General features: G+C 31.9%; 2 protein-coding genes across 2 annotated transcripts; both read left to right on the top strand.

Moving 5' to 3' along the window:
* Positions 1–1,819: 1,819 nt before the first annotated feature.
* On the top strand, positions 1,820–6,172 carry LOC107888364 (pectin acetylesterase 12). The gene is made up of 12 exons (XM_016812448.2): positions 1,820–2,415; positions 3,009–3,091; positions 3,195–3,324; positions 3,427–3,500; positions 4,105–4,191; positions 4,367–4,491; positions 4,589–4,649; positions 4,811–4,864; positions 4,953–5,030; positions 5,178–5,283; positions 5,381–5,526; positions 5,687–6,172. The coding sequence occupies exons 1-12, from the start codon at positions 2,229–2,231 to the stop codon at positions 5,792–5,794; spliced, it is 1,239 nt and encodes a 412-aa protein (XP_016667937.2). The 5' UTR covers positions 1,820–2,228; the 3' UTR covers positions 5,795–6,172.
* Positions 6,173–12,050: 5,878 nt separating this feature from the next.
* LOC107888363 (hydrophobic protein RCI2B) lies at positions 12,051–14,173 on the top strand. The gene is made up of 3 exons (XM_016812447.2): positions 12,051–13,380; positions 13,466–13,574; positions 13,926–14,173. The coding sequence occupies exons 1-2, from the start codon at positions 13,291–13,293 to the stop codon at positions 13,547–13,549; spliced, it is 174 nt and encodes a 57-aa protein (XP_016667936.1). The 5' UTR covers positions 12,051–13,290; the 3' UTR covers positions 13,550–13,574; positions 13,926–14,173.
* The last annotated feature ends 1,124 nt before the right edge of the window (positions 14,174–15,297 follow it).

Below are 15,297 nucleotides of genomic sequence, written 5' to 3'. Positions count from 1 at the left end.
AAAATAAAGTATATGTGACATGTTATATATAATTGTCTGGTTATTTCAATAACCACACCTTAACAATACAAATAGATAAAATTTTTCGTTAAAGATCGATTTAATTTTTTAATCTAATTTGCCTATTTCTTTAAATAAAAATAACAAAATGTAATCCAACTCTTAATAAAATATCGTCTATGATATTTTTATTTTATTTATCTATTTTACCAATTTATAATTCTTCTTCCTAATAATATTATTTTTAAAATTAAAATTAAAATATTCTTCTTTTTACTAATAAATTTAACCCTAAATTTCAATATTTGATAATATTATATTTTTTTATCAATCTCATTATAGGTTCTGATCATATCCATTCTTTAGTCCCCCTCAACCCTTAAATAGAAAGATAATGTGCTTCAGCGCTCTTAAACTAAATGGATTAATAATAATACTCACGTCAATCGAGCTAATGCTCAATGGATTTTAATTTTTAAAAAATAATAATGCTAAATTAAGGGATAAATAGTATAATATTTTTTTTTGAGTGAACTAAATTTAATGATGTTATAGGTGACTTTAGTGTAAAAATCAAAGCACAACTGTAAGGCAAAAGCTGGGGGGGGGTTAGCCACAAAAATGAAGCAGGTCACACAAACAAAATTTAAAAAAAATCTAAAAATTGAAAATCGAAAGCGGAAAAAGAAAAAAAAAAGCAACTGTGTAGGTCTGTATGCCACTACAGAAGAGCAGTACTGCTACTACAACTGCATTCGCATAAATCTAAATCCTTATATATAATAATAGTCTCCTTTGAATTCGTTCATTGATTCGCCCATTCTTATTATATATAATAATAGACAACAATATTAAGCTTTCATCAATCATCATCTACTTTATTAGACGGTGGTCAGGTTTTGGTGTACTGTTCACAGCCTTCCTAAAGATTCCATGCGCGCTCTCTCTCTTCTGCTGCTCCTCCTCCAAGAGCAGTATTATATTTAATTATAATAGTAGTGTAATTATAGGTGAATGCATCCTTCTATTATAGGATTTTGATAAAATTAATCCTTTTATTATTAAATGGAATAATTTAATTATTGTATTATTAAAAAGAATTATTTTGTTATTTAAAAAACTTTAAAATTTTTAAATATTTTATGGTTTTATAAATAAAATTTTTTATTTAGAACTGAACTGAAATTGAAAAAAATCAAGATATTTTTTATACCATAAATGTTAGGGTTGAGCAAGAAAAACTAAAAAATTAAAGACCAACTCAAGCCAAAGTGTTTGAACGGTTTATTGAATGCAAATTTAAAAATTGTGATTATTAAATCGAACATAATTTTTTATTTAATATATAATTTAATTTAATTTTTTTATTATATATAAATACATATTTTATATTTAAAATAGTGAAAATGATTTAGAAGTTCTTAAAAGAATATTTTTAAAAAATATATTTATGAAAAAGACTTTGAAATTGTATCAAATAATATATAAATGCCATAAATTAAAGCTCAAATTGTTAAAAAAATCTAAAAATTTAAAATAAAAAATTAATATGAAAGAAAAAGAAGAATTGAATAGAGCTGAACAGAATTAGGATAGGTAATTCAAAAAATCCAAAAAATTCAACCTATATCAGCCTTATCAAATGTCAACTCTGTTACCGTTTGAACTTATTTAATTTTTTTTAGTGGTGTAGGTATTTCATGATAAAAGGATTAATTTGATCCAATACTTATAATACAGGGACTTCACAAACAATTTAACCTATAATTATACATATGATCTCGAAAAAAGCCCGGCAAAACAAACACTATAGTGCAGTGTAGTTGGTGTCCCCTGTGCCTTGCATTTTGCATCTCACTCTCTCTCCAATCAATATCCCTTAAACAGCTCCTTCAATTTGCAAATCTACTTGCTTGCTGCTGCGCCTGCTTCACACACACACGCACACACACATATGTATGTATGTATAAACTGTTTTCATCTGGTCCTTCAGTTACTTCTTTAAAAAGAGCAATATTTCTAAATCTAATTTAACTACAATAAATGACCCTTTTTCTTTATTTATTTATTATTACTCTTCTAAATTAAGCTCTACTCTTAGATTCCATTTGGCATTTCCGGTACATCTAGGAAAGCATCTTCAAGTTTCAAGCTTTGGGTTTCTTTTCTTTTTCCTTCTTCTTTCTTTCTCTCTCTTTACATTTGGGAAGCAGAAGGAAAAAGCAAAGATGAAGCTTTTGTGGGTTTGGGTTGTTTTACCATTTGCTTTTGCTCAACTGGTTACTGCCTTCTTTGATTTTAATGAAACTGAGCTGTCTCTTATCGAGTCTTTGGAATATGGAGTCTCTAAAATCAATTATAATCCTCTCATGGTTGGACTCACTCTTATTCATACTGCTGGTGCTAAAGGAGCTGGTACATTTCCAACTATTTATTTCTTTATATTTACTCCAGATTTAGATTTTTTTTTTTGCCTTAAAAAAAACAGGTTTTGTAAAAATAACACTAATAATTTAGCATTATGCTTGTTATGTTTCAGCTATGGAGTTTTATTTGTTAATTGAAGTTTGCTTCTGCAACCTTTTTCTTTTGCCATGTTTATTTATTGTTTACTTCTATTATACTTTACCAATATAGTTTTAGGGGGAAAAACAGTTAGTAATATTTAATTATTAAGAAAAGACATCAGATCTTCAGCCTGTGATTGTTGTTCCAACTGCATTATAACTTGTATTTTCCCATTTCTGATTTTATATTATATTGGCATTATGATTCTACTTGTAATGATAACTATGATTAAATTTTGTCAATCTGCATTCTCCTCATAATCTTCTGTAAAGGTCCTTTTTTTTGGTAATGATTTCATCTGCTGCCTTCAGCTTCTTCAGCCTGCAAATCACTTTTTGCGCACGCATATACTGAGAATTAATGAAGTTTTAGCCTACTGAAACTATCTTGGCATTTTGTCCTAATTTAAGTGTTTCTATTTCCGTCTTCAAATTATTCAGTGTGTCTGGATGGAACCTTACCGGGGTATCATTGGCACCGTGGATATGGATCAGGAGCAAATAGCTGGCTCGTTCAATTGGAGGTCTGTGAGAGAGTAAAGAAATGATGGAAATATATACATTTTTATACATATATTCTAGGATACATTGCATTCTAATATTACATTGCCAATTGTGTTGTGGCAGGGAGGAGGATGGTGCAACAACATTAGAACTTGTGTGTACCGCAAAAAGACCAGACGCGGATCGTCTACTTACATGGAAAAGCAGATACCATTTACTGGAATATTAAGTGAAAAAGCCGAAGAAAATCCAGGTTTCCTCTTCATCTTTATATTCAAGAAAACATTCATGCTAAGTAAACTCTATAACTATTACCATTCCTGATCATCATCTTATGTTGTTATTAAAATTGCAGACTTTTTCAATTGGAACCGAGTAAAGCTTCGTTATTGTGACGGTGCCTCTTTTACTGGGGACAGCGAAAATAAGGTAGTCTGCATATTTGGTTTTAACCAGTAACTAAAGACTGAGTCCATAGCAAATCAATAACAGATTACTCCAATTGGACTTTTGGTATTTTGGAAAATTCACTCTTAAACCCTCTACAAGTAGAAACCGAATTTCTTGAATTTGGTGTCAACTGTTGAATGTCAGTTTTGATTTCTATGTGGATTTAATAAGATGAAGCCATATAAAAGAAAAGTGGGACCTTAAGTCACCACTGACAGCCAAATTATGACCTTGGAAAGCCATTTTCACTTAGTCAGAAGTTCAGTGTCTTATAAGCTATATTTACCTGTCTTTTGTTGTTAATTTTATTATTATGTCTGTCTTGGAAACATTTATCTGCTAGTCAGAGTTTGTTTTGCTTTTAAAGCTTATTTGGAGTCTTATGTTTTCTATAAGAAAATAGTAGACTCATGGACGGATATAAATTGCATCACTTTTGGATTTTAGCTATTGTTTCCATGTGATTCAAATAATTGACTCCATATTCTTTGTAGATGTTTGGACATGCATCTACTTTTGTGAGGTTATTGTTGGATTTATTCTTCTTTATGATATTTTAAAGATTAGGCTACTCTATGTTTAGGGTGCACAATTGCAATTTAGAGGCCAACGTATATGGTTAGCTGCAATGGAAGATTTAATGTCAAAAGGAATGCGCTATGCAAATCAGGTTTGCTTTTATTTAAGATTGTAACTTTCTTTCAAAAAGAGTTACTTTCCTATATGTTTGTTTCTATTTTCATATGTTTGGAGGTTAAAGTATGGCAAAAATTAGCCATTAGGCTATGCCTCACCGCGTTTTTGTATTTATTTTTTGTTGTAAAAAAGAACAATTAAAATTTCAGGCTCTTCTTTCGGGGTGTTCTGCTGGGGGTCTGGCAGCAATTTTACACTGTGACGAGTTTAGAGGCTTGTTTCCAAGAACCACAAGAGTTAAATGCCTTAGTGATGCTGGTCTATTCCTTGATGCGTAAGTAACGTTATCGTTTTAGGGTCTTGTTTTAAGCACCAGTAAGACAGTTCCTCGGTTCTTAATATATATTCATTATGTTCTCTCTGGACTATAGGGTTGATGTCTCTGGTGGTCACACAATTAGGAGTTTATACAGCGGCGTGGTTGGCTTGCAGGTTCGAGATTTATAAGTTTTATTCTCACTTTTTTCCTATTGGTGCCAAAGGGTTTGATAAACAGCACATGCAGACATACAAAACAAGCTATAAATAATTTAAGACTGGGAAAACAGTTTGATTATTTAATGCTCAAATCTTGTATTTTGTTGATATCACAGGGCGTGCAACATAACCTGCCGCGTATATGCACCAACCACCTCGATCCAACTTCTGTATGTATCCATTTTCTTGCTTTTTTGCTTTTAAGTGATTGACAAGAATCATCATGTGAATTTGACACATGAAACTTCCTTATTTCAGTGTTTCTTTCCTCAAAATGTAATCAACCACATCCGGACTCCACTGTTTATTCTTAACGCAGCGTATGATTCATGGCAGGTAATGATCCTTGTCCTGCAGAATAGCATTATCAATTTATAAATTAGGACATGATGATATATAATATTGGTGTGCTCTCGTTAGAGAGCTGTACAAACTTGATTAAGAAAACTAGACAAATTAATTGGTTTCCTTTCTTGAAATCAGATTCAATCCAGTATTGCTCCACCATCGGCGGATCCACATGGTTATTGGCATGATTGCAGATTGAACCATGCAAAATGCTCTGCTTCTCAGCTCCGGTATTTACAAGGTGATTGATTACCTATGTGTGAAATTGATTTCTCATTTTACATGATAGATCATATTTAGGCAAGCTTAAGCAAATCTCTTGTTTGATTATGAACCAGGCTTCCGGACACAGATGCTTAATGCTATAAAAGGGTTCTCAATGTCGAGAGAGAATGGATTATTTATAAATTCATGTTTTGCTCACTGCCAATCAGAAAGGCAAGACACATGGTTTGCTGATAATTCTCCTGAAATTAGAAACAAGGTATGTCTAAAAAACATTTCCTTTCACATTTCATGAAATTTACGTAACACGAAAGTTACGAAGGTGTTTTGATCGTAGTGATTCGAATTTGTTTGTTGTGGTATATTAAAGCATTTATCTAGGAGGATATGTAATGACTATGCAATTGATAATGTGGCAGCCAATCGCTATAGCCGTTGGAGATTGGTATTTCGACAGAACCGCAGTGAAGGTCGTTGATTGTCCGTATCCTTGCGACAAAACTTGCCACAATCTGGTTTTCAGATGATTTATTTGGTTGAGTTACAGGTAGCAAGCATGGTTAGCTCGAATGGTTCGAGCACGCAATTCAATGAAAATTAAACACAAAACAATAAAAAGTAGAGGAAGGTTGCTGAGGAAATGCGAATGCAATCAGCAAATCTCCCGACTGCGATGTCTCTGCAAAATAGCATAGCTCATTATTGTTGCCGTTGGTTTATTCATCTACGCTGCTAAAAGTTAATGTTTGATGATGCATGTTCGTACTTGTTAGCTATTATATTCCCCCCATTGATATTTGTTAGTCATATTGTTTCTTACTATGTGTTGTTTCATTTGACTTGGATATTTGTTAGTCATATTAAAATCCCTTATTGATATTCAATTAAAATCCAAGTTTGGCTAAGATCTACATGATTTAAATATCCCTCGTGTTAGATTTGTTATGTATTTAACTCTCAAGCCAATGATTAGCTTGAAGAAGGATGCGAGATACAAATTAATTTGGAATTAAAATGAAATCATGCAACCAATTAGTTGAAGGGTGGGTAAAAGTAGTATGGAGGTCTTTGTATTAGAAGTAAGATTGTATTTTGCCCTTCTTATTAAAAAAATGGATAAACTAAATCAGATCAGAGAGCAAATTTTACATTAGTTTTTAATAGTACAAATAGATAAAAACTTTAACAAAAAAATATCAATTTGCTTTTTGAACTTACATACAAGATTAGTTAATTTAATTTTTGAATAGAGAATAGAGATAAAATGTAATTTATTTTTTAATACAAGAGCACTTTTACCAAAATAGTGTTCTGTGGTAGAAATGATGAAGTGTTATTTCTCTACCCCATCTTTAAATGATTATATACATGTCTGCCTTTTGCATTGCATTATTGAGGGCCTGATATTAAAGTCAACTTTAAGTTCTTCCTCTCCCCCAATTAACATCATTAATGGCTCTGAAAAGCATGCAGTAAGGAAGAAAGTAAGACATTAATGCATGAAAAAAGGATTCTTCTTTTGCAGGTGAAAAAAAAGCTAATAATAGTATCACATTTGAATAGGTTTGAGCCAGAGTATATGACAAGATGCAAGTCCATCAAAATATGCAACATATATTCCAATGGCTGACAAAGTTTATGCAGAATAAAAAGCCAAAGGTGTTAAATATAATTTGTCTGTGTGAATGCTTGTATATACATTTCTCTAAAGTCCTGCATCTGCTTTATAAGAAGCATAAAGCTACTTCACTGATAAAAAAAGAGAGAAAGAATAAAGGAGAAAAAGATTAACCGAGAGCAAGCGTACTCATTATGATAAGGAATAAAGGAGAGAATAGAAAGTTGACTGACACTATACTCATGAATCATGATGCTGAGTTGCTCTGTATGCTTATGTCATGTAACTAAAATTATAATAGAAGTAACTCGAAAGATGAGAATTCTCTCCAAAATTTTTTAAGGCATTGAAAATATAGTAGAAGTAACTTGAAACAGAGAGAGTAACAAAGTGTTGAAAAGTTAAAAAAAATAATACATACAAAGTGTTTACTTGTGTTTGAGTAAATGCTTTCAATATATTCTTAACTTAAGAATAACTTAATACGATGAGATGGATACAAATAAAGGAAGAGACCTCTATTTATAGTTGAGCTCTTTCAAAATCAACGGTATAGATTGAGTCACATCAACGATTACGATTAAAATTTATCTACAATTGAGAGTTCTAAGAGATTTAAACTTTATACAATCTTATTCATTTAAGATTTACTTTGATAATTCTAGTTCGATCGGGGTGTTTCACTGAGCCACCAAGGCTTCAAGTAGATGAGTTTCTTTAGAGATTTCATAAGTGGAACCAATTTTCGTGAGTCAAATGAGCTACATTTAATAAATTGACCTCTATCAAATGTTCTGTGCGTAATGATTATGGGCTTTGATCCACGACCCATCACACTTACATGATCTTGTATTGCTGCTGATTTCATTTGGGAGCCCAACTTGATAAACAAAGGAATGGGCAGGCCCAAGGGATCAAAATAAAAGGTATGTAGGGTTTAATTTGTTGCCAGCGCTAGATTATATATATAGGTTGTGGGATTGAAGGGAAGAAGTATGGGTGTTAGCCGATTTGGTAGTTTGATGGAGAGACGATGGAGAAGGAGCTTAGGATTCTAGGAAGCTCGTGGGATGGGTGAGGGGGTCAGACAATGGACTGTTTCAGTCTTTTGGAAACAAACAAAGAAGAAGGCTGGTTTATGTCTTGCCTACTCCACCCATGCCACTGGTTTCCTAGTGTTCCTCCTCCTCCTAAAGTCTCTGCTGCTGCTGCTGCTGCTGCTGCATGCATCCCAAGATCCATCTCTGAGATTGATCTGTTCATGTTCTGTAATACCCATCATCTGTGTTTCTTTCTCTTTTTTCTCTTGATATGTACTGTCATGGCTTGCATATGACCATGGAGTGCTGAATATGATGCATGCTTTTTTATTTTCATTTTTGTTCTTTGTTTGAGCAGGGAACCTTGGTGAAAATGGAGAAAAGTTAAAAGATTTAAGCCTTGACTGAGTGGGATTGACTCAACTTTATACCTTACAGTGATCGGTATTTAGATCAGACAAGTTACTAGAAAGCATAAAGATGTTAAGATCTGTAAACGATTTCACGTGTGATCTAATTCACTTCTCCAGCAAAACCTAGGCTGAAAGCAATAATGCACCCGTTCCACTCCACAAGGGTACCAAATAAGCAGCAAGCTAGACTTCACATAAATTCAATTCCAAAATGATTTCACAAAAAGTTCCATAAAACCCAACCATTATAAAAAAAAAAAATCCAAGCCAAAGCAAAACGTAGGGTTTGAAAATGGAAACCCAGATTAGCGAAAGAAAGTAATGGTAAATCCCGTTCTCACGACCAGCTGCTCGGTAACTAATAGCAAATATAGGACTAAGAATGGTCTAGTTGAAGAATATAGATTAAATTTACAACTTTATGCATAATATAGGATTAATAGGAAATTTTAACCAAACAAATTTAATTGCAATTCGGAAGTGTACCGTCTAAAATTAACCAATTCGAAAAGCGCACACACTAATTTGATCAAATTACAATATATGTACTAAATCCACAACTTAGGCAAAGTACAAGATCTAATAATATATGAGTATATTGAATAAATTTAGACACTACTTAAAAGAATGAATGTATTTGAGAGGTCCCTCTATTATAAGGACTTGATTAAATCAGTTCCTTTACTATTAAATGGATCAATTTAGTCCTTATATTATTGAAAAGAATCAAATAAGGCCAACGAGTTAACATTTTCTGTTTAAAAAATATCATTAATATTTACCGAAGTTTATATTATTTAAGGTTTTATGGTTCTGCAAATAAAATTTTTTGTTTGGAATTGAAAAAAAAAATTTCAAGAATACCCTTGACCATAGGCCACACCTAGAGCAATGAATATCTTTAACTATCATGCCATCACATGGAGTTAATTTAAAGATCTCTTTAACTCTACTTAAAATGATAATAGTGAATTAACCCCTAACAAATCTACATATATAGTAGATTTAGACAAAAAAATTGAAGTTATTTAAAAATCTATATAAATGTTTTAGAAAAAAGTTATCTCAACAATGTTTTTTAGATTGAATCAATGATTGAACTAGTTAAGTTATCAGTTTGTCAATCTGATAAAAAATCATTAGAAAATAAAAAAAATTTAATTCGATTGGTTCAATTGGGTTTTAGCCGATTCAATTGCTTTTTTAATTGGTTCAACCAATTTGTACTAGTTCTCAATCTAACTAATTTAAAGTCACTTTTCAAATCGATACTCTAATTTATTTTTTACCCAATTAATCTAATCGATTGATTCAGTTCGATTCAAACAACCACACTGAAATGGAGGTCAGAAGCAGCCGCAACAACAGTAGCGTTTTCAACTTTTGCTGGACTTCTTGCTTGTTCCCCCATTTTCGGTTTATTTGTATACATATTTTCTTTTTCCAATTTTCCCTTTTGTTACAATTTTGAAAAGAAAATATAACTGAAATATTCAAAATAACTTTCAGTTTTTAATCTTAAAACCGTAATTAAGGAAATTCCGAAGATTGAAAAATAGGAATAAATATTAAAATTATACATGAACTTTGATTTAATGTGTAATTGTATATATGAATTTTAATTTGGTGCAATTATACACGTGAAATTCTAATTGTGGTTCAAATATGTACTTGAAACTTTAAATTTGATTTAATCATATACATTTAAAGAAATGAATACATCAATTTATTTTTATATTGAATAAATATAATTATTTATGTATGCAATATATAAATATAAAATGATGTTATATCAATAATTTACAAGAATTGGATCAAATCAAAATTTCATATATAAAATTACACAAAATTAAAATTCATATATATAATTACACATTGAACCATAATTTTAAAATTTATCGATGTAAATTTGAAAATTTCTTTCTCTTCTTTAAAATCAAACATTTTCTTCGATTTTTCTTTTTGATTTTATAAATAATAAAACCAATTAAAGTGGTTCCAATGAAAACCATTTGCATTGTGTCAACCTGGCTGCTGTTTTTAACTTTAATAATTCACTAACTTTTAAATTAAGAGCACGTTTTCTTTTAATTATTTTCTATTTTATTATTATTTGGTAATTTGCTCCTCATGAAAAAGAAAAAATTGAATAAATTAATTATTACGAGTTGAATAAAAAAAAAATTCCTTTTTGGAAGATGAAGATATGATTGCTTTTTAAGAAAATTGATGACTACTTTCAACCAAATTTTATATATTTTAAATTTTAAACGTGTAATTAGTATCTTTAGAAAAAAATCCTTATCATGTTCGTAAAATATGTTACACAAGCCTATAATTTTTTATGGAATCTCTTTTTTATTTAAAAATTCAATAAATTAATTATTACAAGTTAGATTAAAAAGTAAATTAGTTATTTTTGTTTAAAAAAATTATTAATTTGTATCGTTAAAAACTGATGTGATTGACGGAATAATTAAATACCACATGTATCTCGTGCTCACTTATAGGGACCAATTTTTAACATTGGAAATGAATGAAATTTTTAACAGATGGACTAATTTAATCTTTAATTTAACATACATAAAATAATTTAGACATTTAAAAAAAATATAATCTAACTTTTAATATAAGAGTCTCAAATATACTTTTGCTGCTATTTGTGTGACCTAAAGAGTCTAATGCATTAACAAAAGTGCATCTAGCAGCAAGCCTTAGCCGAACCTTCGGCACAAGGATCATACAACAGACAATGACTGACGCGCAATGAACCAATTCCCATACGTTCTTAGACTCCAAACTAAGGCTTCATTTGGATTCAAACACAACACAGTGCGTTGAAAATTTTTACCTTGATTTTCAATCTCACTGCACCACAGTGAATTGCTTGGCTGTGTGGATGTCTTGCTTCCAGCACAGTGAGACGTTTCTGCTGCACTGGACAGTCTTATCTCCACTGGTGCTAAAAGCTCCAGTCAGCTCCAGCACGGTGAGACGTTTCAATGCACTGTGTTGTGTTTGAATCCAAAGAAAGCCTAAACCTTCCAAGTAAGATATAAGTTTAGGTATTTCTATCATCTCATCATAGTATCTCCATCTCTTTTACCATTATTCTGTCTTAATTTCTTTTAAATTCTCTTGCCCAAAACTTCTTTCTCTTGCCCAAGACTTTTGACTTTCAAGTTAAATATACATCTCAACTCGCACGACAAAACTTTCAATTTGGGCTGATGTTAGGCCTCTACAAATTTCAAAATCCCTTTCACAGCAGAAGGGTGAAGCAAAAAATCTTTCCAAGGTAAAACCCTCTATTTAGGCGGACTCCCAGCCCTCTGCAAAATTCAAAAGCCCTTTCACAATAAGGATGAAGTAAAAATCTTTCTAAGAGAGCATATTGATGTAGGCTAATGTTAAGCTTCTTACAAAATTCAATACTCCTTTTCCACGATAAAGGGTCCAGTACATTAACAAAGGATAGCTAGTGGCAAGCCGAACACTAAGCCATAGTCTTTAGAATAAACATTGTACAATAGACGGGGACTAACACACCACTGGCTTGCCAAATGTGCACCTTGCCTATGTATATGAGGAGAATGATAGAATCTTGAAATATAATTTAAGGGCTGTTCATTCAATGAAGCTTTTCTCTTTTTAACTTTTTGAGTAGATGGAGGGTAATACTAAGCATTAACTTTACGCATGCATTAAGGAAAATCAATCACATTAAAGAGAACGACTAGTCGTTCACGAACAAAAATTAAACGTTACAAAGTGGGGTCAGTCTCATACCCTTATGGAAGAGACCGATTCCCCTGCATCCAGAAACTTATTTTTGTTCCAAAAACAACTACAAATATATGCGGGCTGTAGTAAAATTTGAAGTTTATATGGCAAATATCCATGTAGCACACGTGGGTGAGTGTGATAATGGAAATCGTTTCAGGGTTCAATCTCCTGGTGCCAAGAGGCAACTTCGAATGAAGTTAAAACTGTCGTAATGTTCTCTTTTCTGTTCAACACAGTTGTAATGTTTTTGACTTGTGGGTTAAGATAAAGATTGAATATCTAAAGATTCAAAAGAAAGATAAAAGAATAAATAAAGAACAATTTAGGGGCGGTTTATCTCAGATGCGTGTGTTGATGGGAAAGCAACAGCTGGGGGAACCTGATTGGTGATACCCCCAAATCATAGTGACATCCCTCCCTGCCTGCCGCTCGGCTGTTTCAGGTTTATGCGGCAACCTTTTGAGCCGTCGGATTTCATCACGTTGCTTTGTACGCAACGTGTAGAAGCCGTGTGGTTCTAATCCATGGCAACGAAAAGCCAACACATGGACGTTCATACTCTTAGCTGCCTGCAAACCGTAGGATTTAGCCACATAAAAGCCCTTTTAGTGTTCATAGTCTTAGTTGCAACCGTAGGATTCAACCACATAAAATACCTATATTTTTCTATTAAGGATTCGATTTAATTCCTAATTTGCTCTTGAAATTTATAGTAATTATTGAATATAGAAGACTTTTCAAGATTTATAACCAAAAAAAGCAGAACACATGCGGGCGTTAATGCAGTGAGCTGTAAGTGTAGGTTCCATAGCACGAAGTCAAGGCATAAACGCATATGCCCATCCCAAAGCCAACAGACATACAGTTTATTACCCCATACGCATCGGCGTTGGCATCGAGCATATAGATTTACAACGTTAAAGTAGCAAACCATGTGGCCTACCATCATCATCATGATTCATCAACGTATCTACCAATCAACTGCCGCCCACTGCTGACACGTGGACTCCAGGGGGTCTCTATAAATTTCGCTATCACCCCTCACCATTTCTCTCACCCACTCTCCCTTGGCTACTAGAACCCTCTCAAAAAACAATCCTCTTCCTGAAAGAAACGAAAGTCTTGAATTTATTTGCTTGGGGCTTGTAAAGAAGGAGAAGAAAAAAATGGCAGATGATAGCACAGCTACCTGCGTAGATATCCTCTTAGCCATCATTTTGCCTCCTCTCGGTGTCTTCCTCAAGTTTGGTTGCCAGGTCAATATCCATATCTGAGCCTTTTTCATTTTTATTACATGATATTATATTATATGAACCATAATTAAATAAAAATTTGATGCAGGTGGAGTTCTGGATATGTCTTGTACTCACCCTGTTTGGGTACATCCCTGGTATTATTTATGCTATCTATGCCATCACCAAGTAGTCCTCTAATCCCATCCTTCTCATCTGTAAGTAACCAGTTTCAACTTTCAACATACATACACATATTCAGGTTACGTACTTGTACTATGTGTGATCGAAAATTGCTTTTCTCTTAAAATTGCTTTCTTCTAGTTTCATGTAAGAAAAAACATACCTAAATTTACACAGAAACCAATTCATAGATGGCAAGTCGGCAGGTCTACACGTCTGGAAGTTTCGATTAAATGCAATAATTGATTGCCTAACTTCATTTAATTTAATTCAATGTATACTGATTTATTTTTTATTTTATTTAATTTTTAGCTTGATAATTACATAATGTGATTCTTTTTTTCTAGTTGTAATGAAATTGGCATTTTTTCTGTTTTCCTGTACAGGTGGAGATTTGGAGTAGGATTCTGGTTTTGTTTGAATATGTGTCGGTTATAGTATTTTATTTCAATTAATATTTTGTCTGTTAATTTGATGGTGATGTAAAGCTTGTTGTTATGTTATGATGATGATTTATATAAAGGGGGGGGGGGGTTGAAGGGTCATGTTACGTTTGTGTTTATCTCCTCATCCCCTTTGGCAATGATGTGGTACTACTCCATTCCATTTATTTAGTGTTTTTTATTTTGGTTCATTATTTCATTTATTTAGTGTTCATCAAATAAAGATGTTCCAAGTATGCCATTCAATATGTTATATGATTTGTTTTACATTTATATGAGCCGTGTGATTTCGGTCAATTTGATTGGTATAATAATAAATTTGGTTGTTATATTTTACGTTTTTTTATCAATTAAAATAAATTTGATTGGTATAATAATAAATTTTGTTGTTTTAATTTACGCTTTTTATCAATTTAATCATGATTTAATAAATTTAACCTATAATATCTTTATAAAGGTGTAAATTTTGAGATTAAATTTATTAATTTTTTTAAAAATTAAGATCAAATTAACAAAATATATAAACATGTTAAATTTATTATTATATTAATTAAACTTGTGCATAATTGGCCAATATCGTGATTAATTATCTTTAATTAATCACTTTTAAAATTAGTAAAGGAAGTTTTTTTTTTACCTAATATTTAATATATTGCACGGCATTGTACAAATTGAAGACGTTCAAGGCATTTCAAAATTTACTCCAATCAAATATCATGCAAGGAAAAAAAGTAAAACCATTTCATGGCTAGTTAAGCTTTATAAGTCAATTCTCCATAAAGCAAAGCATATATTATCTTATGTCTGAAATTAAATTTTGTTGAATGTTTTTATGTATATTTTTTATGGAGGTTAATTTTTCTATTTACATCATACGATTTCTGAATGCGACATATTAGGTAAGTTTTTATGTATGTCAATACGTATTTTATTTTAAGGCCAACATGTGTCTCTAAGTATGAGTTCGCTTGCATGATGACACAAATCTATCATGTGTGGACTCATGAAAGTGAACTATACAGCTTGGCCACTAATGTAAAGAGGACCGAGTCGGTTTCTATCAAGTAGTGGGTCAATAATGACAAACATCATAACAAACCTAAATTGATTTGTCTTTTTTTTTTAATCTTTTCTTTTCAAAGCCCAAACTGTAAAGCAGTAAACCGAATGTTTACAAATGGATATATTACAAATCGCAAACAAAATAAACAAGAGGAGAAAAAGGGGAAAAAGAGAAGATAGGCGCATCTTACCAGCCCTACACCCACTTTGAGTCGTGTTATTGAAGAAAGCATATTAATGGAACCCATTGGAT

Source organism: Gossypium hirsutum, chromosome D13, assembly GCF_007990345.1.
Source record: "Gossypium hirsutum isolate 1008001.06 chromosome D13, Gossypium_hirsutum_v2.1, whole genome shotgun sequence".
NCBI lineage: Eukaryota > Viridiplantae > Streptophyta > Magnoliopsida > Malvales > Malvaceae > Gossypium > Gossypium hirsutum.
This window is presented reverse-complemented; position numbering and strand designations above follow the sequence as displayed.

Coding starts and splice junctions, on each gene's coding strand:
- LOC107888363 (XM_016812447.2), top strand. CDS start 13,291: ATGGCAGATGATAGCACAGCTACCTGCGTAGATATCCTCTTAGCCATC. Junction 13,381..13,465: donor TCCTCAAGTTTGGTTGCCAG/GTCAATATCCAT, acceptor AATTTGATGCAG/GTGGAGTTCTGGATATGTCT.
- LOC107888364 (XM_016812448.2), top strand. CDS start 2,229: ATGAAGCTTTTGTGGGTTTGGGTTGTTTTACCATTTGCTTTTGCTCAA. Junction 3,092..3,194: donor GCTGGCTCGTTCAATTGGAG/GTCTGTGAGAGA, acceptor GTGTTGTGGCAG/GGAGGAGGATGGTGCAACAA. Junction 5,031..5,177: donor CAGCGTATGATTCATGGCAG/GTAATGATCCTT, acceptor TCTTGAAATCAG/ATTCAATCCAGTATTGCTCC.